The sequence below is a fragment of the Paramormyrops kingsleyae genome, chromosome 18 (genome assembly GCF_048594095.1).
Source record: "Paramormyrops kingsleyae isolate MSU_618 chromosome 18, PKINGS_0.4, whole genome shotgun sequence".
Taxonomy (NCBI): Eukaryota; Metazoa; Chordata; class Actinopteri; order Osteoglossiformes; family Mormyridae; genus Paramormyrops; species Paramormyrops kingsleyae.
Window position 1 is genome coordinate 21,298,603 of NC_132814.1, and position 26,092 is coordinate 21,324,694.

Here is a 26,092-nt window from a genome sequence, read left to right on the forward strand (position 1 = left end):
ATTAACATGGTTGTAAAATAATATGATGCCCAGTAAATACTCAAGATTTCGTCTAGCAATGTAAAGGAAACATGGCTAAAGCGTATGCTAACCTCATATAAATCACTTAATGACACATGTCGTAAAGTCAGAACTCGTGTAAAGTCAGCTTGTGTCTGATTAGCAGAAGCTAACATTAGCCTATTAGGTACTCCGTGGAGAATTCATAATATTTTTAGAGTTTAACTAGGCTGGCTTGCTGAGCAATTGAAGAAACTTTAACCCGTGTTTTAGAGCGCAGTGTGAGCAGTGACTTGAGTTTGGGAGCTGATTTTACTGGGCTTTGCATGAGAGGCGTAAGGCTTGATCAGCCCAGCTGTAAATCTCTGCCTTTTTACCGGAGTGACACAGCTGACACCAGCGTGATGGGTTAGATTAAAGTGACACCCCCCGTACAACAAGCTGAAGTGATAATAACTAGTGGATTAACCTGTACTGGTGACTAACGGGAGGGACAGCCTTGCTTCAGCTGCGATTGTCAGGGGGGGGGGGGGGTGAAGCCTTGGGTAAACGTGTCGCTGTTTTTACGTTAAAAATAGAACTCGCTCAGCAAAGGCTCAACTGCACCGGAACGTACCGATTCCCCATCAGCTGTGGCAAAAAAATAAAGCGAGCCGAGCCTCGGAGTCACGGTGAGCGATAAGGCGGCTCGTAAGGCTAATGAGAGGAGACACCAGGAGATGCTTTTCATTAGCGGGGCGGTTAAGCAGACAGACCCCGGTGCCAGAGCGGCGCACAGCTGCTCACTACGCTAGGCTAGGCTACGCCACCCACCACGCCGCTGCTCTGCTAGCTAGCACAGGCCATTTGGTATGTTTTTGACATTCGCTGCTAATTACGACCAGTTTTCCACTCTGCTCCGCTCTAGAAGTTACTGTAGGGATATAGTGGACTAAACTGGGAGATGCTGTGTCAGTTTCCCCTGCTGGAAAGCATGTAACCGTAGCGCCTCAGTTAGCATTAGCATTAGCATTTCTGACCCTCCCCTGCCATACAAGCCCTTGAACGCAGCCCCAGGGCTTATATGCAGTCTCCACATCTTTGCGGGGGGAGGCTAGAGTGACTTTTAGAGTGCGGCCTCAGAAGCAACAATTCCGCCCCTGCCTTTAGGGTACAGTAATGGAGGGAAGAGAGTACAGCCTGCCTTTGATTCACCTATGCAGAGATCACGAGGCAGCCTTCAGAGGGTAGAACAAACATGAAAAAGGAGAAAAAGAAAACTGTGGCATGCTGGGCTATAAGCAGCTACAGATGGTCTCTTCCTCGCTTGGGAGAATCTCTGCAGTTAATTGCCATTCTGGCGATGCAGATCAAAGTGACATTACGCTAGATGGATGCTTTAGTCCCTCTTTTCTTGCAATATGTATAATTACCAACAGAGGGCTTGTTCATTTGCATCCCACGCGAGACGTGAATTCAGGCTGAAAATCTGGCCTGCATTCACGGGCCGTTTAAACGCCGGGCTTTACATAAATACACGACCTGCGTGACTGCCGTGCCTGATGGCGCTGTCTGTTCAGTCGTGTTCGGCAATGAATGCATTTGTCAGAGTCTTTCATTTGCCTTTTTTTGATCACGCGGACAGTACGATGGAGACGTCGGTACTTTGAAATGCTTGTGGTCAGTCTCTGGTCATCGCTGCCCAGATGCACAAAATATAAAGAATTAAGTCAAAGGTGCTGAATTAAAGTGAGGAAAATATAACAGAGACAGCAAAGCAAAATTTGAAACATTATACACACACACATACACACACACACACACACAAGTTGGTTTTCCTATCTAAATGGGGACCGTCCATTCATTTCTATGGGAAAAACCCTAATCCCAATCACGACACCCTTATCCAAATGGGGACCTCAAAAGATGTCCCCAAAAGTAGGGAAATTTCAGGTTTTACTACACTTTGGGGACAATTTGGTCCTCAAATGTGATCTACAGTATGCAAACCCACACACACACGCACACACACACAAATTTGTTGGTCCCATTCCAGAAAAAAAAAAAGAATCACATCTCTGAAATGACTTGAAACTGACAAAAGTTTTTTATTGATTTATTGATTCAGTTGAATATTTCAATTATTAAATGGACAAAATAGATACCCTGAATTTAATATTTTGTGGCACCACCTTTTGCAGCAATCACTGCCAACCAGCGATCTCTGTACAGACTGAGACGTCTGCATAGTCTGGCCCACTCTGCCTGAGCAAACTGCTCAAGCTATCTCAGGTTTGTTGGGTGGCGTCTCCACACTGCAATTTTCAGGTCTTTTCATAGATGTTCAATAGGATTAAGATCTGGGATTAAGATTTTCTTTTAAAGCTTCGTTTTTCCTTCTGTTAATATAGAGCTGATGTGACTGGCCAAAAAGCACCAGTTTTGTCTCATCAGTCCAAAGGACATTCTCCCAGAAACTTTGGGGCTTGTCAATATGCATTTTGGTGAATTCTACTCTGGCATTTTCATGTTTTTCTGTCAATAGTGGAGCCCTCCTTCGGCTTCTTCCATGGAGCCCATTATTGTTCAAAATGCGACGGATGGTGCCATCAGAAAATGACGTACCTTGACCTTGGAGCTCAGCTTGAATGGTATTGGATGGTTTCCTTGGCTCTTTTGCTATCCTTCTGATCAACCTGGGGTTGCATTTCCTCTTGTATCCACGTCCTGGGAGGTTGGCTACAGTCCCATGAACCTTATATTTTTTTATGACATTGGCAGCTGTGGTCGCAGGAACGTGAACCTGCATGGAGATGGTCTTACAGCCTTTACCTTTAACATGATTATCTATAATCTTCTTTCTGAGCTCCTCAGACAGCTCTCTCCTTTGCTTTCCCTGGTCCATGTTCAGTGTGATGCCACAATGATACCAAACAACACAGTAGCATGTTCTGTCCCTTTAAATAGGCTGAATGGCTGATGAAAAGCTTGAAGGCTCCTGTGATACTAATTAAGGTTAAACACTTAGTTTGAAACATGACTATAATGCAAGGATAAATAGTCTCTTTAGGGGCACCAGCAAATCTGTCCATACTATTTTAGCATATCTTTGTAAAATAAACAAATCATTTCTTTTAACAATTTTATTGGTTTACTCTATCACAGGGGTCTCCAACTCCGGTCCTGGAGAGCTACTATCCAGTCAGTTTTCAATCATACCCGGCTTCTGATGAGTCACACCTGTTCTCAGGTAAATACCAGGAGCAGGTGTGACTCATCAGAAGCCAAGTAGGATAGAAAACCTACTGGATAGTAGCTCTCCAGGACCGGAGTTGGAGACCCCTGCTCTATCACATACTAAAGGCATGCAGTTATACTGCTTTTAATTGGATCACTTTTCAGGAGAAATTAAGCAATGTTTCAATGAGCTGTAAGAATACCAAGAAATTTGACCATGTCTTTGTGTGTGTGTGTGTGTGTGTGTGTGTGTATTATTTACTTGATTACCCTGAGGAGCAGCTCTCAAGTAAGAAAACTATTGTGTATCTCTAAGACAGCAAGTAAAATCACCCCGTTTCATTCAGATGCTTCACAGCCGTGACACGGAGCACAGGATTACAGCCAAATGGGATTAATATCCAGCATTCGTGCTCGGAGCCGCACTCACAGCCTGTCCGATGCTTCACTTGCTGACTGGGCTTCAAAGGAAGCAAATCACTGAAGTCAAACTGCTAAAGCGAAACCTATCATGAGTGAAGCCTCAAAGTACAAACACAGCAAAAGCTACGGATCACAGATAGAAATCTTCTCATGAGACTCTGGATCTGCAGATTCTGATTCAGATCCGAGTGGGAGGAGTTTGCTGATCTGGCATAGTCACATGGGTGCTAAGGGGAGCAACATGAGCTGCTAAGATTGTGAGCCTGTCCCCCTGTCAGAGCGAAGGGCACATGTGTCATTTTGTTTTTGGTGCACGACTCAAAGGCGTCTCCTTGATCTATGAAGAAATGGGCAGCCAACAGCGGGGGCACCCCCCCCCCCCCCCCCAGAAATGCAGAGTTCCGCACCAGCAGCTCCCTGGGCTGTACCATGTGAGACCTTCTGTGGGGGTAAAAGGTAACATCGTGACCCTTTTTGTCTACGATGCATTTGGCATATGAGAGCTCAGGAACTGGACCATTTAACATCAAACATCTGAGCTGAGTGGCGTTCCAGCCGACGGGAGCCTGGAGCAACGGCATTCCCAGATGCTCGCAGCCGACACAGACGTGATGGCTAATTTAGGAGGCGTCCGCATCGTTAGTTATTGTGGGACGTGTCTGAGACAGCGGCCGCCGTAAAGGTGACAGATGTTGACACACACACTGGGCTTGATTTACGGGCCACTCTCAACCATCTATGGCGCATGAGCGCAGAGTCACGGTGCATCCATCTGCCCAAAGGTGGGGGCGCTCTGAGGCAAGCTTTCGGATTTCCCAGGCGGGGGGGTGGGGAAGCCACGGGATACGCCGCTCCTTCATCGGAATGCCGTCTTCCAGGGGGAGCAGCCATCATGGGCTTAGCTGTCACTGTGCGGACTGGCTCACTAGGTCACTGCTGTCACCTCCATCAATTCCAAAATATTAACTGTGAAAGTTTCACAAGGATGCTGTAGCAAGTCAAAATGTCTCAATTGTCATCTTCAGCTCTATGATCCATGGATCAGACACTAAGAGTTTCAATCTTGTTGGTCACTGTGCAAAGAAACACTAATAAATAGGATATTATGAATTTGTAACACATTGAAACATTCTGAGACGTAAGACAGAAAACATCTGAGCTTTATCAAACATGCAAGATAATTACAGGATCTGGTTATACATATCCCTCTCTTTGGCCTTTTGCTGCTTGATGACCTTTGTTGTTTAAGGTTACGCGTCATACACACACACACACACACACACACCGCACTCTGGGAATCCACACCATGGTGCATCTTTAGCTGTGCATCTCAAGTTTTCTGTCAGCAAGGTGATGTAACACGACCCATTGAAGGGTGAAGGAAGCAGGCAACATAAACAGGAATCCACAAGGATCCGGGAATCCAGAGACTAAACGTTTAGGTTTTTAGTAAAAGAGAAGTATTCATGGGTCTGTATCCATGTGTTTTTATGACTGCACATCCAAGACAGGGTTGCAGTCAAGGGCAGGTTTGTTGTTTCAGGGCCCCATTAAAAAAGACACCTGCTCCACCCAGATGTTTCAGTTAATATCTAGTGAGCAGAGCCAGAAGATGGTGGCTAGCTAGCTAGCTGGTTAGCAGAACATGCTGCTTCAGCATCTCCTAAATCTGGAATATTGTTTATTTAATATTCACTGTAGTGACTGCTTGTGGCCAACAGGGGGCCGCCAAACCTCAGGGGCCCCACACAAATGCGTGGTTTGTCTGGTGGTAGACAGCATGGCGGGTTGCGACATGCGGGACCCTCAGGCTGCGTCCACATGGCAAGAGGCCACCTTGGGCGCCAAGCGCCGCCCCGGTTTTTGCCCCTCAAATTTCGAATGGAATGAACTTTCACCTTGTCAGCTAGCAAAGCAGCATCCAACCAGATGTAATCTGCGGTTTGTGACGGGTAGGTGCGGAGACTCGGAAACCAAATCGCTTAGAAACATGGAAGAGTGCAGTGTCTCAGTACCCCGAATTGTTTAACATTATGTAAAATCATATCGCGACTCATTCAGAAAAATTCTGCTTGGAGGTGTATAACTGCAGAGACAGGGATGCACTTTAGTAAGCATATTTCGCTAATGACTCTAAAGTACACGTACTTATAAACGCACTTTTCAATCCAACGGCAAGAAAGCAAGAGCTTTTTTTGTGTAAACCAACAATGTAAATCATTTTACTTCAAGCAGAAAAACACTTCATAATCGCACATATTGTTATGGTAACACTCCTTCATGCCGTAGTGTTCACCTGTCCAGTGACTTCTGCAAGCGCCGGGCGTTTCGCCTGTGCCAAGCAGGTCGCTGCTTCCTGTGTGGACACAGTCTAGTCAGTTGCTGTGGGTCACAGTGCTGCCTATGGATCTCCATTTGCTGATCTGTGGGGTTTTTTTCTAATTGGTGGGTTGTATAGTGTTGAATAAGTCTGTGTTCAGGAGAAACGGGAAGGGATATTGTGTTTGGGAGAAATGGGAATAGTGATTGTGTTTGGGAGAAATGGGAATAGTGATTGTGTTTGGGAGAAATGGGAATAGTGATTGTGTTTGGGAGAAATGGGAATAGTGATTGTGTTTGGGAGAAAGAGGGAGCATGATTGTGTTTGGGAGAAATGGAAACATGATTGTGTTTTGGAGAAAGGGGAAACGTGAATGTGTTTGGGAGAAACAGGGAATGTGATTGTGCCTTACAGAAAGGGAAGCGTGATTCTGTTCAGGAGAAAGGGAATCATGATTGTCTTCAGGAGAAACAGGGAATGTGATTGTGTCAGAGAAACGGGAAGAGTGATTGTGTTCTGTGCGTGTTTGTTATTCTTGGATGGGAAGTGAAAAGACAGATTTACTGCCAGAACTCATGTAGAGCAGGACTGCAGGGTCCGTCGGGTGGTGCGGCAGGAAGTCCACTGCAGCATTGTCTCCAGGGAAGCCCTGTCCTTATCTCCCACCTCTAAATCTGGCCCAACAACAGCGACCATCTCTGGAGGCATCGCAATCCCCAACTCTGCTTGGGAGCAGTACTCAGCATCAGTTTCGCTTGGTCACGCTCAGAGCGGGTGCTCCATAGTATGACTCCCCCTATTGACCGGATGTGGGTATTACAGCTGCATCTGACAGGATGGCAGACTCACTGCGATTTCGGCTGCCCTTATTCCAGACCGTGCGTTTATTTTTAAACGCTGGTACAGAAAAATGAAATGTAATGGCACAGTAACGCCCCTGTGTCCTGCACTTACTGAACGGCTCACTGTGACTGGGTGGACATGGTCCTGGATTTTGTGGGCAGTGGTGGCTTAATGGTTAGGGAAGTGTCCTTGTAATTGAAAGATTGCAGGTTCGAATCCCCGACCACTGAGGTATTCTAAGCTAGGTACCGCCCCCAAGCGCTGCTGTCCGGGTGCTGAATTAGCTGCCCCCTGCTATGTCACGTCGGGTTAAATGCAGAGGACACATTTCGTTGTTGTGCTGTGGTGCGTCAACAATGACCACTGACCTCTAAATTCTAATTAAATCAGACACGGCTGTGCTCCCAGAGTTCTCTGCCTTCCATTTCACCTGTTGTTTTGCACACTGCTCTGAAAGCTGTGTCATTGGTGGAAAGAACAGCGGAGAGGGCAGAGACTCCGGACGTGCATGGATCTGAACAGGCGGCTAAATACTTTGCAGCTCTGGGATGTGGTGAGTCCCCGCAGAGGGGTTTGGATCAGGGTTAGGGTTAGGTTTAGGGTTAGGGTTTGGATCAGGGTTAGGGTTAGGGTTAGGGTTACAGATATGGACAATGTATGGGGTAAATTAATATTTAACACATTTACATGGTTTCATGGTTTGCTTCCAAACACAGTCAGAGCCATTATAGTCCTTATACACTAAATGCAAAGTGGTTTATTCTCATGATTATTATTATGAATCTATTTATAGTTGATTAATAATTGCATGAACAAGCATTGACCGTATTAAAATGCATGGCCTATTTAATATGATGCACATTGACCTACTATTGTGATAGTCATAGTCACCTACTGAAAAATTAGAGATATTTTTCAGCACAGGGAAGACCTGAGAAGCCCTCGGTTTTCAACTACAACTTTTGTTTGAAGAACTTGATTTACGGAGCAGAGCGTTTCATCAGTAAAAAGAGAGCAGTCCCCACTCAAACCATGCATTTGTGTGGGTCCCCCAAGGTTTGGACCCCTGTTGGCCACAAACAGTCATTACACTGTGGTCATGGTTTCACCCAGAATGGAAAGCACATTAAAATCACAGTTAATCTTGATTATGTCCTGATAATATGACTTGACTTTTTGAGTGGTCCCCAGTAATCTACACCCTGACAGTCTGCAGCATGGACTACACCTTAGTCTGAGGCTCCATCGGCTGCAGTGTTGTCACTGGCCCTGCATAATGAGAAAATGGGCTCTGGTCTAATGCACTGGATCTGGGACATGCATCTGCACAGAGCTGTGGTTCTCCAGATACAGAGAGGTCCTGCAGGGAATGGTTTGCTCTCATTCTGACATCTCCAGAGAAACATTGGAGCAGTGTGAGTGATTGGAGAAGCAATTAATCTGTTGAAATTCAGCTTCAAAAGGCATCAGAGATGCAAGGTGATGAGCAGCAAGTCAAACTGGATCATGACACAGAATTGGCTGCTCCTGTGTTATGCACTGCTAGCTGTTCCGGTGTTTGATGCAGTGCTGACTGCACCGGTATGATACAGTGCTGGTTTTGCTGGCTCGTGATGCAGTGCTGGCTACACTGGTGTGTAATGTGCTGCTGGCTGCATTGATGAGTTACAGTGCTGGTTGTGCCAGAGCATGATGCAGTGCTGGCTGCTCCTGCATGATACCATGCTGCCTGCGTCAGTGTGTGATGCAGTGCTGGCTGTGCCAGTGCATGATCCAGTGCTGGATGTACCAGTGTGTGCTGCCCACACCTGCATGTGATGCAGTGCTTGCTGTGTCAGTCTGTAATGCAATGCTCGCTGTGCCTGTGTGTCGCATAATTCAGTGCCTTCTGGCAGCACACTGCAGCATTGTGGGTTCCCCCCTCCCCGCACACACAGCAGATACTGTAAATTCTATGTGACATAGCTGTGTAAGCACCATGAAAGGCAAGCAATGGGAGTCACCCTCAACAACAGCCTGCCCACAGACCCCTAATGCAGAGGATCCCCATAACTGGATCCTGTGAGTCACTGGGGGGGGTTAAGGCTGATAAAGCAGGAATATTAGGAATATTAAACTCAGCATGGCAGAAAATTAGCAAACAAGAGGTGGTCACGGGTCTCCAGCTGGTTGTCTGGCAGAGAGGAAGAAGGGCTCATTGAATCAATCACACGCTGTCAGGGAAATGCCGTCCGGGCTACCTGCTGAATCGATCATGAATTGGCGGGGATATGTCGTCTGGGCAATGTGCTGAACTGATCATACACTGTCAGGGTGCGCTGTTCGGGCTATGTACTGGATCGATCACACACTGCCGGGATACGCTATCCGGGCTACACATGGAATCGACCACACACTGTCAGGGAAATGCTGTCCAGGCTACATGCTGAATCGATCACATGCTATCGGGATACGCTCTCTGGGCTACGCACTAAATCAATCACATCAATGGGGATACGCTGTCCAGGCTACACATTAAATTGATGACACACTATCGGGGATACATGGTCTAAGCTACACACTCACTCGATCACACACTGTCAGGGATATACTGTCCAGGCCATACACTGAATTGATCATGCACTGTTGGGTTGTGTCTGTTGTTTGTGTGTGTTTGTGTGTGTGTGTGTGTGTGTGTGTGTGTGTGTGTGTGTGTGTGTATTGCACTTATTATTATTAGTTGTAACATCATGGCATGTATATGACAGTGAGTATTGCCAAGTGCAGTCACAGTACTGCAAAGACAAGACTTCATTAGCTCTGGCAAGGCATTTCTCAGTGAAAAACCTGTGTTTTGTATGTACTGTATATATGTATGGAGATCTGAGGCTGGAGACCCTTTCATTCGGACCCTCACCCTGCCCTCCTCGCTCCCACCCGCAGATGTACATCCAGACGACCACGCTGACCATCTCAGTGAGCCTGAGTGCCTCCGTGTCTCTGGGCCTGCTGTACATGCCCAAGGTCTACGTGGTGCTCTTCCACCCCGAGCAGAACGTGCCCAAGCGCAAGCGCAGCCTCAAGGCCGTGGTCACCGCTGCCGCCATGTCCAGCAAGTTCACGCCCAAGGGCAGCCTGCGGCCCAACGGCGAGGCCAAGTCCGAGCTCTGCGAGAACCTGGAGACGCACGGTGAGTCCCGACGCCTAGGGTCCTAATGCCTGCTGGTTAACACTGGGCCACCTCAGCTATGTGTGGAAGCCCCACCGAGTCAGACAATCACAGCTGACTGGACAGCGTGTTCACTGTCTTGCCATTTCCTGAAAACCAGATGTCCTGTGCTAGGTCCTGAGTTTAGCTCCACTCAAACCATGCATTTGTGTGGGGCCCCCTATTGGCCACAAATAGTCACTGCACTGCATATTAAATAAATGAGTTCCTTATTATATCCTGCTAACCAGCTAGCTAGCTAAGACTCTGACTGAGAGTGAGTATGTATGATGGGGGAGGGGGCATGGAGGGGTCACATTTCGGGGGGAAGCTGCGAATTCTGATTTCTGCATATCGAATGAAAGCCAGCACAGGCGCAAAACTGCACACCCCCATGCAGAATCGCGAACTCGCACACCCCCACAACGAAATGTGAACCCACGTACCCCTACACCAAATTGCAAACGTCCAAACCCCCACGCCAAATTGTGAACACGCACAACCCTGCACTGAATCACAAACCCGCTCACCCTCACACTGAATCACAAACCCTCGCACTGCCACGACAAATTGTGAACTCACATACTCGCACAATAAATCGTAAATCCGCACGCCCCCACACCGAAATAGTGAACCCAGACATAAGAACGCAGGAATAAGAACCCACATAACCCTGCACCGAATCATGAACCTGCACACTCCCGCACCGAATCATGAACCTGCACACTCCCGCACCGAATCATGAACCTGCACACTCCCGCACCGAATCATGAACCTGCACACTCCCGCACCGAATCGTGAACCTGAACAATCCCACGTTGAATCGCAAATCCCGTACGCCATGACCTCAACTTTCAAATACACTGGCTTGCTGAAATGCCCCCCCCCCCCCAAAAAAAAAAAAAAATTGAATTGCTTATTTGTTCAGAGACATTTGCGATTCATGTCACGGCTGCACTGAGACACCCAGACAGGTCTGCGTTATGGCACTGGGGGTTTCATCATCATCGTTCGCTCTTTGCTTCTTGTTCTCGAGGGGGGGAAGCAGCACCTGCACAGACTAAAAGGCTAAATTATCCCGTAATGATAAGTTACATAACTCGTAAACACCTTAACCACACATCACATGCCAAACAATGGCAAACATCACGGCTTTCTGAGAATGTTCTGAAGGGTTCGCATACCTCTCCTGGCACAATATGTAATCACATATGCTTGTGACGTACTCCTCAGTTACTCACCGCACGCTGTGTAATTACCTTCCGGAAAAAGCTTAACATGTTCTTTGGTTTGCATCGCCGTCACTTTTTAACGAGAATGCTGGGGGCTGGCAGATGTGCACCCCCACCCCCCAAGGAGCTGGGACACCTCAGGAATAAATGATGGGTTTAGGATCTGACTCAGCAGAGCGTGGGGTGGCAGAAGCAGACCCGGCTCACCTCCGCTTGCTGGGTCCCACGGGGAGAGAGTGTCTGTCTTTACAATTAACTCCATGATAAAACAAAACTCACGGTGCATCACAAGGTGTGGGCTGATGCATAGAGTCCTGAAGTGGGGGGAGAGGAAGAGCATTCTGGAATTGGAGACTGAAAGATGCGACAGAAAGAGTTCTAGGATGGGGAACAGAGTTCTGCACTGGGGAGCAGAGTTGTGTACTGGGGAGCACTAAATGTGTTTGGGGAGCTTCTAGTGGAAAGAGGTGAAATAACTTCTTCTAAAGAGGGTTAATTGCAACATTCCAGCCGCGTCCTGAGACTAACAGCTACCTCCTGTGCTTGTAGCAGAGTACGGGGATGCGGGGGAGGACACGGAGGCACTGTAACGATAATGCAGGTAATGAATGGCACCGCTGACCCGGCCTGTCTGTCCCACGTTCCACAGCACAGTGCAGCTCACCTGTGTTCCGTGACCGCCGGCATGCTCTCACCGACCCCCCCACCGGTACCCAGAAACACCAGCCCTAACACTGTGATGCAGTGACTGCTGATGGAGGGGGTTGACATGGGGGTGAGAGATAACTGCATGTGGCCTGTCGTTCGTTTCCCACATCGACAGACTGCAGTATTCGCCGTGCAGGGGTGTAAAACCCCAGGCGGGGGGAGGTGGAGGGAGGGGGGAGACAGATGGGACTGCCAGCTCCAATTCTTTCTGGACTATCTATTTTTTATCTGGATCTCACAGCACATAAATATTTAAATAAGGTTCATTTATCAATGCCGCCCAAGGGGTAGGGGGCCAGTCGGAATTGAGGGCGCCCCCCCCCCCCCATCCCCGCTCGCCTGTCAGCGGCTGCCCGCTCGCATTTATCCGCTCCAATCCGTCCGGCCGGCACTTTACGGGGCCGGGATGAGATTGGCTGATTTACGCAGTGATTGCGCGGCGCGCGGCCCGATGAGCTACTGGCGTGAACATTACCGCCGGGAGATTGTTTACACTGTCTGGGCCACCAGCGTCCTCGTGATTCCCCCACCTGCCCGGGACACCAGCCAGCGCTCTGCTGCTGCCGCATGACTTCTGTGGGATGCTTCATTTTAGTGCAAAATACCTCAACAGAATGTCACATTTCGAAGGATTTTAACATGAGGGCAAGAGGTGTTGATAGATAGATAGATACTGTAGATAGATAGATAGATAGATAGATAGATAGATAGATAGATAGATAGATAGATAGATAGATATATGGATGGATGGATAGATGGATGGATGGATAGATGGATGGATGATAGCACCATGTGGTCTATCTGCATCTGTAACATGCGTGTGCCATGTACTGTATGTCGCAGTTACCCTGCACACCGATGTTTCTGTGCTCACCTCCTGTATCACGTGATGACAGGCTCCCCCATCTCTTTCATACAGCCCAACACTAAAAAACAAGCTGCTAACTATGTAATATTAATATGTGTATTAACACATGCATTTCTTGTGATGTCTCATTAAATATTGACATGAAGTTCTGACATATGACTTTTAACACTCTTCGCTGTATTTGAACGGTTATGCTCGAGTCATGAGGAACCAGCCTTTTCTGTTGCCTTTATGGCGCCTAAATAATTCAGACTTGAGGTAAATAATGGAATAATGACAGTGTTCAGGGGGCCTGTGTTCAGCATGATGTTTAAGGGTCCGTGTGAAGCCTTGGCTAAAACGGGATTGCTACCCAAGACTCCCGAATACAGCCAAACACCACCGTGTAAAATATTTACAGCCAAGGATGGTCTCTCATTACATCTATTTTTAAATACAAGCAAAAAAATAAGTGTTTTTAAAGTTAATATTACATGTCCAAAATGGTGCAGGGCTACTTTGTGACCTTAATGTGACTTTGGGGTTGTTGGGATATCTCATAGCTGGCTTTGAGGCAAACCTGCAAGTTCATGTTTTATTCTGGCTTTTCACTCGCATGTGAAAAGGGGAAGTGAACTATGGGTCTGTCCACATGTCTTGCAAACACTAAGACTGACAGACAGCAGACAGGAGGGCAGACAGACAGACAGACAGGCAGGCAGATGTTGGATGGATGGATGGATGGATGGGCAATACGAGGCAGGGATACACAGAACCACAGAAGCTGGTGGAAAAATGGTGAAATCAGCTGCCATGAGACATTAAAGCCTGAGCGGAGTGGAGAGACAGAGTGTGGATGGAAGGCTGGTGTGTTAGCTGTAGCTCAGGGAATGGCGCACACACCTCCGCCCCCAGCACACACCTCCGCCCCCTGCACACACCTCCGCCCCCTGCACATCTCCGCCCCCTGCACACACCTCCGCCCCCTGCACACACCTCCGCCCCCAGCACACACCTCCGCCCCCTGCACACATCTCCGCCCCCTGCACACACCACCGCCCCCTGCACACACCTCCGCCCCCAGCACACATCTCCGCCCCCTGCACACATCTCCGCCCCCTGCACACACCTCCGCCCCCTGCACACACCTCCGCCTCCTGCACACACCTCCGCCCCCTGCACACATCCCCGCCCCCTGCACACATCCCCGCCCCCTGCACACATCTCCGCCCCCTGCACACATCCCCGCTCCCTGCACACACCTCCGCCCCCAGCACACACGTCCGCCCCCTGCACACACCTCCGCCCCCAGCACAGCTCCGCCCCCAGCACATACCTCCGCCCCCAGCACACACCTCCGCCCCCTGCACACATCTCCGCCCCCTGCACACATCCCCGCCCCCTGCACACACCTCCGCCCCCTGCACACATCTCCGCCCCCAAACAGATCACACTCCCCTAACCAGGCACGTGCTGGAGTGGAGTGCTGGCATTGGGCATAAGCTGGTAAATGGACATACGTGCCTGGGAACTTCATGCAGAGGTGACAGCTGCTCCTGCCCATCCTCCAGCAAGCCGCTGTCCACTCGTGCCCTAAGGGCACTGGTGTCCTGTCCCCCCTCCCAGAAGACCCTGTAAGGCTGGCAGGGCCCCATCTGGGAGGGGGAAGTAATGTCTGTTATCTGTTCCCCGCTATTTATATCTAATAGCATCCTTACCGCGCCCGGTCCCTGCTCCAGCTAGGCAGGGCACAGCCGCTCTTCGTCACATGCTCTGCCAGAGGGTGGCGTCCCGTTCCTGGCCACTCACAGCGTGTCCTCCCTCCCCTGTATTCCTGCAGCCTGCAAGCAAACGTACATCAGCTACAGCAACCATGCAATCTAGGAGTTGCAGGAGGCCCTGGACCCCAGAGCCTGGGTCCCCGCTTTGCTGCAGAGAGACACCCATGCTGTCCCCATGGCGGACAGCAGGACAAAACCAGATCCAGCCTGCACAAAACAGAACCGTCTCAGAACCGGACTCTTTTTCCTTTTGTTTGGGAGGACCAGGCATAGACAAACGATTGCCGCACCAACACATCAGGATAGGTTCTTTGGGGGTGGGGGGGGGGGGGGGGATGCAACCATCCTGACAGCGATGTCCCAGCAATGGTCTGAGACTGCGGCCCATCACGTTTCCAAGGAAACCGTGGCGTGGACAGATCCGGAGTGGGTATTCCTTCTGGAGTTTTTCAGGCAGTTCGTGTTGTGAGCTTTATTGTGGGCTCGTGCATGGAGTCGTGTGTGAGGAGAATTTTAAAACCGCGTCATGATTTTTTCATGTGAGTAGCGAGCTGGGCTTCTCTTCTGGAGGACGACGGCATGGTGGCCCGGGGCGGGATAAAGAAAGAACAACGGCAGGAAGAAAAAGGGAAAATAAACAAATCATCAATGGAGAAACAGACTAGAGGCATTTTCAGATTTACAGAGGTAATAAGATTAGCGGAAGACAATATGCTGAAGGATTGCAGATAGTTAACACATTTACAAAGATAAGGATGGATTTTGTTTATTGATCCCGGTCAGAAAATTGTGGAGTCTGATGGGGGAGGGTAACTTTGTCATTGCCCCCTGCTGGCCTGAGGGGGTTAGTGTCAAAACAGAACCGATTCCCTCATTTGCCTGTTTGACCAGAGATACGTCAGTGCATTCACAAAGTAGTCCCTCTGAAAAAAAATTAAATATATGAGTAATCATATTAAATATCAAATAAAATTATTATAATTGAAATATATATATACACACACACAGGTTTGTAATTATATCTTTGTGGGGAAAATTATATCATTTCATTGGGCCACAAGTAACCAAACAAAATACGAGACTTTTGCTTTTTTAATTGCAGTCACAGATCTTTGTGGGGACCTGAAAAAAAGTCCCCACAATGTAAAACAGATTTCTATTACATTGTGGGGGACATTTGGTCCATGACTGGTCCATGGCTCACATGACCATCCTGTGTCTGCTATCCCTGTCCACACATGTCGAGGACGGTGATGGTCACTGCCCTCTGGGCGCTGTCCCATACGCTCACATGACCGTCCCCTGTCTGCTATCCCTGTCCATACATTTCGGAGAGAGATGATGGTCACTGCCCTCAGGGCGCTGTCCCATACGCTGGCATGACCGTCCCCTGTCTGCTATCCCTGTCCATACATTTCGGAGAGAGATGATGGTCACTGCCCTCTAGGCGCTGTCCCATACGCTCGCATGAACGTCCCGTGTCTGCTATCCCTGTCCATACATTTCAGAGAGAGATGATGGTCACTGCCCTCTGGGCGCTGTCCCATACGCTCGCATGACCGTCCCCTGTCTGCTATCCCTGTCCATACATGTCAGAGAGAGATGATGGTCACTGCCCTCAGGGCGCTGTCCCATACGCTCGCATGACCGTCCCGTGTCTGCTATCCCTGTCCATACATGTCAGAGAGAGATGATGGTCACTGCCCTCAGGGCGCTGTCCCATACGCTCGCATGACCGTCCCGTGTCTGCTATCCCTGTCCATACATTTCGGAGAGAGATGATGGTCACTGCCCTCAGGGCGCTGTCCCATACGCTCGCATGACCGTCCCGTGTCTGCTATCCCTGTCCATACATTTCGGAGAGAGATGATGGTCACTGCCCTCAGGGCGCTGTCCCATACGCTCGCATGAACGTCCCGTGTCTGCTATCCCTGTCCATACATTTCAGAGAGAGATGATGGTCACTGCCCTCAGGGCGCTGTCCCATACGCTCGCATGAACGTCCCCTGTCTGCTATCCCTGTCCATACATTTCAGAGAGAGATGATGGTCACTGCCCTCAGGGCCTCTCTCACATGCTTGCATGACCGTCCCCTGTCTGCTATCCCTGTCCACACATATTGGGGAGGGCGATGGTCACTGTCCTGGGGTGGGGGGCTGTCCCACACACCCACACACCCACAGGACCGTTGTATATCTGCTGTTGCTGTCTCCACTCTCAGATTACACCATGCAGTGATAAAACTCTGTTCTGTCAGTGCTGTCCTGCTCGAGGTCAGTACCCTCTCAGTGAGCTCCAGCTAAAGGTCTAGTGATAATTTGTGTTTGTGCTTAAATGTACATTCTCAGTGTTTAGTTCCTTGTACAGCAGAACAGAACAGAATCTAAGCACTAATTCAGAGGTTGCCACTGCACACTGCGAGAAATCTGATCCATGTAGACTCGACACTCACCACTGGCACAACCACGCGTCAGATTTAAGGATGACTTTTCTCCTTTGTCTAGGCAGCAGAAGGACAGGATTCACTCACAACCGAAAAGAATCAGATAAAAAAGACCAGATATAATGAGCAGAAATGAGATGGAGATTTAGCCGGAAAGGTGGTTCATACTGAGAAACGACCGACAATAGGAGAAGTTATAGGGAAGGAGAAATCTGGATATATCAGTGTAATAAAGATATATACGTATAGGGGTGCGAGTTTCCCCCTTCAGTGAAATTTGACCAGTAACAGTTTCAAAAAGCAGTTAAGTGTAGCACCTGCTAATCTGCTCCAAAAGTTTGTCACTTTGAATAGTGCATCACATGACTAGATCACATGATCACTTGGCCCAAAAAAATGGCCGATAAGCTCCAGAAGGAAAACTCTGAGTGTGAGGATCTCCAGATGTTCTCATCCTTAACTGTTCAACACTTCATTAGGACCAGGAATGTTCTGGGAAAATGAAGTGTCGTTTCTCCCTTATGGCAAAATATCGTGGGATTGTTTGTGACTGTGTATACTTTGATTTACCTCGCTTCATTTCTCCCCTTATTCGTTTTTTTCTCAACACTCTGTCTGTGTTGCAAAATAGAGTTTGTAAGTGCTGACCAAATTAAATGGCAAGTTATTGTATGTTATTAAAATGGATTGATCATGTCTGCTTTATGTACTGACCTATTAAAAATAAATACAGTGCCTGGATATTTATGGTTAATCTATTAAAAAAATATGAAAAGGTGTAAAGCATGTTCATTTTTATACAAAAAAAGACATTTCTAATAAAATGGTTTTGCAAATAGACATTGGTTTGTGCTGTGCTGATTGGGGTGGGGGGGGGGGCGCACACACATACACTCACAGTCATATTCTAGGGGTGATTATGAGACACCAGTTGGCCTAACTGTGTGTTTTTGGACTGTGGGAGGAACCTGCAAGAAGGAATCTCAGGGATACAGAGGAGAGACTCAGTCCCCCCCCGCTGAGTCACCGTGTTGCCTGACTGTGAATAAAATGCTGGAAAAACTTAAACAGGGACCCAAAAAATGGAAACAATGAAGCTATTGTCATCCCTCCTCCCCCTGCCCTCCTACAATCTCCCTCCTCCTCTCTTATCATCCCTGCCTTTCCTCCCCCTTCCCTCCTACAGTCTCCTTCCTCCTCACTTATCATCTCGCCTCTCCTCCCCCTGCCCTCCTACAGCCTCCTTCCTCCTCTTATCATCCCTCCCTCTCCTCCCCCTTCCCTCCTACAGTCTCCTTCCTCCTCACTTATCATCTCGCCTCTCCTCCCCCTGCCCTCCTACAGCCTCCTTCCTCCTCTTATCATCCCTGCCTCTCCTCCCCCTTCCCTCCTACAGTCTCCCTCCTCCTCACTTATCATCTCGCCTCTCCTCCCCCTTCCCTCCTACAGTCTCCCTTCTCCTCTTATCATTCCCACCTCTCCTCCCCCTGCCCTCCTGCAGTCGCCCTCCTCCTCTCTTATCCCCACCTCTCCTCCCCCGCCCTCCTGCAGTCGCCCTCCTCCTCTCTTATCCCCACCTCTCCTCCCTCCGCCCTCCTGCAGTCGCCCTCCTCCTGTCTTATCCCCATTTCTCCTCCCCCTGCCTTGCTACAGTCTTCCTCCTCCTATATTAACACCCCCATCTCTCTTCCCCCATCCTCTCTCCTCCCCTCCTTACCAATCCATCTGGTTATTCCTTTATTAATTGTTAAACACTCTTCATTAACATTTCATTAATATATCACACATGTTAATTTCTTACACAAACTTCAGCCAGCCTGGTGTCAGATTACTGCCCTCAATCACACGACCAGCCAGACGCAGGACCAGGTTCAATGGTCATGAGGGGTGTCATTTATTAGTGACCGACACGCGTAATCAAACTGTAAATGTTCCCAGGATGCACTGGGCCCTGTGCCTCCTCATGCTTACCCAACATGCACCATAAGGCAGCAGTAACAGATGTTCCACCTGCTGAAAAGCTTATGTTTTATTAACGGGCTGAGAGTTGCTGCATGGAATGTTCCAGAACCTGCAAGAGACATAATCCCACCAGAAAGAGCAGGCAGTGGGCTCAATCGGGGAAAGGGCCTGTGTACGCTGGCTATCCAGAGGCAGGCAGTGGGCTCAATCGGGGAAAGGGCCTGTGTACGCTGGCTATCCAGATGCAGGCAGTGGGATCTATCGGGTAAAGGGCCTGTGTACGCTGGCTATCCAGAGGCAGGCAGTGGGATCTATCGGGGAAAGGGACTGTGTACGCTGGCTATCCAGAGGCAGGCAGTGAGATCTATCGGGTAAAGGGCCTGTGTACGCTGGCTATCCAGAGGCAGGCAGTGAGATCTATCGGGTAAAGGGCCTGTGTACGCTGGCTATCCAGAGGCAGGCAGTGGGATCTATCGGGGAAAGGGCCTGTGTACGCTGGCTATCCAGAGGCAGGCAGTGGGATCTATCAGGGAAATGGTCTGTGCACGCATCTCCATCACAGGGAGGGGGAATGGGTGGAGTTAATAAGTGCACTGACTCTGCCCCCTGACCATCCATGTCCCCTCCCCCACCTTTCTGCCCCCACACACACAGTTCAGGTATTAGAAATGAAGACCTGCTCAACACTGTAAAAATGGTGATGTATGTTCTGAAACTGGAGGTTTGCTAATACATTAAAATCTCTATCAAAGCCTGACAGCTGTTCACTGTATCTGTAAAATAAGCGAAACAAGTTTTACACCGAGATTAATAATAAATCACACATTTAAAAGCAGCTTAAATGAAAATAAAAAAATCATCAAAGAAACATTAAAAAAAAAAAATAGGCGACAGGATAGATCTTCATCTCAGACTGCCAACATTCCTGTACGATGATAAGTGGTAAGAGGGGCCTTCTTAGAGAGTGAGAGCAGCAGGATGAGCTTGTCAGAAGTTAGCAGGAGAGCCATCAGAGGCGGTGTGTGGCTCAGTGGATCAGGAGAATGTTCCTGTGATTAGATGGTCAGCAGTTCGAATCCTAGAGTAGGGAGAGTGATGTCATCATGGTGCCCCTGAGCATGACCCTTAACTCCCAACTGCTTCAGGGACTCCTTGCCCTAATATCGTAAAAATGTACATTGCTTTGGATAAATAAGTAAAATACAGAAATCACAGACTGTTTAATCAAACTGGAAGCCTCTCCTGCATCTTAATGCCCCTCTTCTTCAGAACTGAGACTTTGACATGAAGCTGAGCCAGTACCAGCTCTGCAGTTAACACAGAGCTGCAGAGGCACTGCCTAGGAGCTTCTGGCCAGGATTTCATCACTTCGATACCCGTTGCTTCACTTCCAATGGCTGGACGTGGGCAGCTTCAGCCGCTCCTGAAGTGTAATCCAAAGTGTCAAAGTGTGACGTCAGCGTGTGGTTTAATTCTCGTCCAGGAGGTGCTGTTTGCAGACTCAGCATGGAGTTACGGGCGTTGCCACCCCCCACCCCCCCCAGATAAACAGTCACATGATGACTGTGGGCCTCTTGGTTACGGGGGTGGCAGACCCAACCCCCCCCCCCGAGACCTTCAGGAGATTGATGGCGATATTCTGCTGAGCTCAGTTGGCCAATGTGTGGACAGATTGTCCCCAGCTCACTTTGCGCAGGAGTGGGTTAAAGACTGACTGCCTGGGGGGGGCTCAGGATCACATGACAATGTAATCTTTGGTGCACTGCTGTGCACTGCTGCCATTGGTGCTGATGTAGTGAATGCAGCCTTTTATGATCTATCGCTTGTGTTGACTCCTCCCCCTCTTCAGCGTTAGCCCCCATCTCCCCCCAACTCTTCCCAGAATTCCCTGCCCAGGGGCTTGTGCTTCCTGCCACCTGTTGCTGAGGTCGAGTCACTGCTGGGGTGTTCATCAGGCTGCCTGGGAGCCGCACTTTCACTTTTGTGTGAGAGTGAGCTCACAAAACAGCCATATAGGGGCTTTTTGCTGCTCATTCACAGCATCACTTTAAAATCACAATTCAGAGGAGCAGGTGGGGGAATTTTTATTTGGGGACATTTTTTTTCTTCTTTTTTTAAAAAAAAGAATTCCTGATCGGAAAAGAATGTGTATGAATCTCACACTGGGAGCCAAGCTTCCCTTGGTGACTAAGGGACCAATTGTAGAAAACAAAGAAAAAAAATCAAAAGCTTTATTGACCAGCAGGAAGGTTCTAGAAGCACTGCACCTGCTCTAATTGGACAGACTGAGCATGTGAGCTCAAGTCATTTGACAGCACTGATCTCTGATGGCTCTTTGTTTATTTGAGCCATGTCTGAATCCATTCTCCTTTAATTTCACTCTTTGGTGAGCACAGAGAAGCGATGTCATTAAACGCAGAGGTCTGTATATTATATTGCAGCCGGCAGTCACGTCGATATAATTGATCTTATATTTCATGCTATCTGAAATGACGTCGCCTCTATGCCGCCACTAGCGTGAGCCCTTATGACCGGGAAACGATATTCGCTTTTTTAATGGTTTTTTAAAGGGGATAAATCTTCAGGACGAAGCAGCTCGGCTATTTTGCCAGAGTAAGCCTTTCGTCTAAGAGAACAATGGTCCTCCTGTGTCGGCAAATTGCACGATATCTCTAAGGGCGCCGTCTTGCCGTATAACTTGGTCGCCCAGATCTCGGTTGATGTCTCGCGCAGCGTGAGAAATACAACAGCGTCTGGCCTTCTGAAGCTGTGTGCCGAACCATCCCTGTCACAGGACGGGGGTCTCGTCCTTCAGCGAGCATGCTAGACCCTCCCACTCCTCTGTTTGGCTTTGCTCAGAGAGACCCGGAGGCAGGATCCACGATGCTGAAGTCACTCCTGGGTGCTACAAACTCCACCAATGCTTTGCTTGACAAATACAGCTGGTCACAGCGGCACGGAGCATTAGCGCAGATTTAAAACACGCTTCGTCTTCCTTGTTGTATAATCCGACCGTGACATGGGGTTCCGCTAGCGTGACACACCGCTGGATAGTTACATCTGAACCCTGAATTTGACACTCCCTCTTTGATGACCTCCGAAGCCTGGGGCCTGACACATTTTATGCAAAAGCTTGGCATAAACCAAGAAAAATATGCACATAAGATAGTAAGTCGATATTTTTGCATTGCTTGAAACTTCCCTCTAGCCTTGGGAGGAGACTGTGACATCAGCCTTATGAGTGTGATAAAACTCCCGAACAACTACGAGGGTTACGAAGTCATGCTTAGCAACAACTCCAAAGAATGAAGGAGGAGAACCCTTAAACCAGTACGCCCGGAACCTTTTTAAGGATTCTCAATAATTTGTCTTAGATTCGCAAAACTACAACTTATCATTTAATGGATATCATACCCCTCGTACTTCATCCCTCGCTGTCGCGGAATCCCAGCATGGGCTGCCCGCTGCCCCGTCTTCCCGGTAGACGCTGCTAGGTAAGCAGTCGACATCAAAGACCCGGGCGGCTGAGGTAGGGAGCGCAGCCTCCAGGCCGGAGGATCCCTGCCAGCAGGTTGGGATCCTCCTCTCCTGGCACATTGAGATGTGAGACTGCAGGGGAGGATCTGGCAAACACAGCAAGGGAACACAGGGATTTGATTGGGAAACTCAGTTTCTTAAGGGTTAGAAAAAGGTGGAATTGAAACTGAGACTAAGACGATGGTGAAAATGAAGGAGACGTTTTGGCTAATGTGAAATTCAGTTGGAGAATTCGGATACTGCAACGGACTTGGGATCGCCGGCTAAAACGAGATGCAGTGTGTCAATTTATAAGCTTGATTGGAAGGAGGCGTAGGTCAGGGTGATCGACAGGGAAACCTTGGATCTCTCTTCCCCCAACAATATCCCCTACATACCCCACAAGAAAAAATACTTTTAGGACCATAATGACAGAGGAGAAATTCAAAGACTTTGTGTTAGAAATCCTGCATTTTAACCTATGTGGGAATTTAATTTAATTTAATTTAATAACGTAACTCCTTATTTGACACTAGATCCATGCATCTATTCATTTTCCATTCTGCAATACTGGTTATTCCATTATTCAAGCCTAGAGCCTCTTCCAAGAAGCACAGTGCACACATACCTTAGTCACTCATGTTCTGCTGGTTCAGGGTCAGGTCTGCTTTATGGATTTTGCTCAGGAAAAGGTTCTTGGGATGGACCTCCCACGTGTAGCTTGCAGCACCAGAGCCGCGATCTGCTGTAAGGCTGCAGGGGCACCATGAAGATCAAATGTCATGAGTGTGAATCGAAGGACACCTAGAGGGCCCCTAAAGGCAGTATTTTCCTTTGACGTTTGCTCTGAGGCGACCTGACAATACCCCTTACAGAGATCCATAATAGTGATGCATTTCATCTTTCCAGTCTTTGCAATTCGGTCATCTAGGAGGCTTTGGGTAAACATCACACAGGATATTGCATTGACCCATGAACACCCTGAACAACCCATTCTTCATTGATGAGTTCCACTCCAGATACAAAGGTCATTTAATTGTACACAGTGCCCAATTCCCGTCACCACGCCCACAGCGGCCGGTATAAGCGAAACAGCACAGAAATACTAAGCACTTATGCCTAGTAGACTGCTTCACAGCCGTATGTTTGTAATATGCTATTTGCCTCACTTGTGCGTTACTCTAGACAAAAATCGTTTGCTGAAAAAGATACTGTCAGGGGAGACGGGGCAGAACGACAGAGATCCAGAGATGCGGGGATAAGGGAGTTTTATTGGACAGGTAGATCCAGCAACCAGTAACACCAGGGGAGCGGAAAGAACCGGCTCCTCAGCTCCAGCGCTCGTATGACGAGCGAGGGGCAGGAGGGGGACCGCAGTGAGGAGTAGAGAGTCGACGGGCAAAGTGACGTCAGGCGGCAGTCGTAGTCGATGATCAATAGCGAGGGTCAAAGCCTGGAAGATCCGTCCGAAGAGTAGGAATGAGACAGGAACATACTGGATGGGACGAACGGGAGGTGCTGGGCTCAACTGGACTGAGGAGGGAGAGAAAGGTAAGGATGGCACACAGGGCTGACAGGTAAGGCGAGGGCAGGCAGGTAAACCAGAGACAAAAAGAGTGACATCATCAGCGCAATACTTCACAAGGACTGAATGGGAGTCCGCTTCCTTTAAAGGGGTTAATTGCCGGTTGACGTGTTGCACCTGTCCGGTCCCGCCTCCGTGGCCGTGACAGATACATGTAAATGTTCAATGTGGCGACATGTTTGATCAAGGCAGCTGTTTATTTTTTAAAGCTTGCATTTTAATGTTTGTGTGGGTGTTTGTTTAAAATAATTATTCATCTCTGGACTGGATTAGCTATATGAAAGATTGATGCATAATTTTATAATTATTAATTTTATTTAATTTAATCTTTAGAGCAGGGTGAACTAATTAGCAGAAAAAAGAGCTATGCTTGAAACAGCTATCAGCTGTTTTTGAAATGAAATATGTCATCGAAATAGGGTCATCTTTTGTGGCTGCTGAAATGTATTAGTCATTTAATAAATAATTATGATTTGATGAGTATCTTTGAGACACTCGGTGTACAAGTGTATGATTATATTTCAAAACATGAGTAGAGCATGCACTGCAAGCAGAAGTTGTCTGCTTTATGTAATAAAATCAGTCCTGACATATGCTGGGTCCCCTAATCCGTTACCATACCAATTTCCACAGGCTCTTCTGACTCAGCTGTCATGACATAAACCTTCCTGCGGGGGCGCCATTGGAATGGAGGGGATTCCAATGCGTCAGAGATTTACAGCTTTACGTCTGTAAGCAGGAACCAGTCTCCGGATTACCTGTAGAGTATGACTGTCAGTTTGTGCATGTGTGTCTGCTATAATGGATCTCTCTGCCCTGTGCTGTTTGGGATAGGCTGCAGGCCCCACATGATGCTGATCAGGACAAGTGAGTGGATGGATGGATGGATGGATTGGAAACAAAACCAGTAAAAAAAATAAGCACCAGCAAGTGTCAATTCCTTAAAGTAGGTTATAATACTGTCATTGTATGGAGCAGACTGTGAACCAGACTCCTTTAAAGAGCAGCACAGCTTAGCTTAAAGTTTATATTTAATTTCATTTCATCATTATTTTGTAACAGCAATCAGCGAAGAATCTCAAATTCTGTAGCGAACACTAAGACATTTACATGTATTTATTTAGCAAGATCTTTCATACAAAATAATGTATAATTGAGAAAGCAGAGTGAAACAGTCACTGTAGCAATTGAGGTTATCAGTCTGCTGACCCCAAGATTTGAACCGGTGACCCTTCCAGTAACTGAGCCATATACCAAAGACAATGGAAAAAAGAAAAGACAAAGATACAGTATAAATTCAGATCCAGTCATGTTCCAACGGCCTATCCTGCACAGGGTCAAATTGCCATTTCATGGATTCAGAGCCTCCAGGTTTCAATCTGACAACCTCCTGGAGATCCCTGCACCTCCTCCCCTTTTTATAAACTGGCACTTCGCTTTTTTCTAAAGTTATTTTCTTCAGATGATGAAAAACAGGACAATGTGGCAGTAGGCTGGGAGGATGGAATAGAGGATTGGTTTAACAGGAGAAATCATCAGCCTCAGTGCAGGGAGGGCAAGCGGCAAAGCAAATGGAGCCGGTGTGGGGTCACGGATGAGGCCAGCTGGGTGTGGGATCCGGCCTCGGGGATCCGGCCTTGGGGAGACTTGGGATCTTGCATGCTTTTATTCTGGGCTACAGGAATGATTTTTACAATGCGCTGAGACTGTTCCAAGTGGGAATGCCATTACGAATCAGTGGCTGGATGGTTTATGATGCCAAGTCTGTGATCAGAAGGTTATTGGTTCAAATCCCAGGGTCACTAGGGTGGTTTTACCAGTGGGCCCCTGAGCCCTTAACCCTAATTGTGACTATGACCCTACCTTCTCAAAATACAACATGCATTGCTTTGGATGAAAGCGTCCAGTAAATAAATTAAATGTAAATAACGAAGATCAGCTCTTCTTGTTCATGATGTGCATCATCAAACAGATAGGTCTCTAGGATCCTACTAATGGCTTTGGGATGAATGTTGTTGATAATTAAGTG

The 26,092-nt window shown here is 48.2% G+C and overlaps 1 protein-coding gene across 2 annotated transcripts in view; it reads left to right on the top strand.

The window, feature by feature from the left end:
* Window positions 1-14,857, top strand: part of LOC111837148 (metabotropic glutamate receptor 4-like) — a 222,035-nt gene extending 207,178 nt beyond the window's left edge. The window contains exons 10-12 of one of the 2 annotated variants that reach the window (XM_023798995.2): window positions 9,725-9,971; window positions 11,771-11,822; window positions 14,617-14,857. In XM_023798995.2, the coding sequence (XP_023654763.2) occupies window positions 9,725-9,971; window positions 11,771-11,811 (288 nt within the window). In that variant the 3' untranslated portion in view covers window positions 11,812-11,822; window positions 14,617-14,857. The remainder of the gene's footprint in view (window positions 1-9,724; window positions 9,972-11,770; window positions 11,823-14,616) is intronic. The other variant, XM_023798994.2, reaches the window with a different exon arrangement.
* The last annotated feature ends 11,235 nt before the right edge of the window (window positions 14,858-26,092 follow it).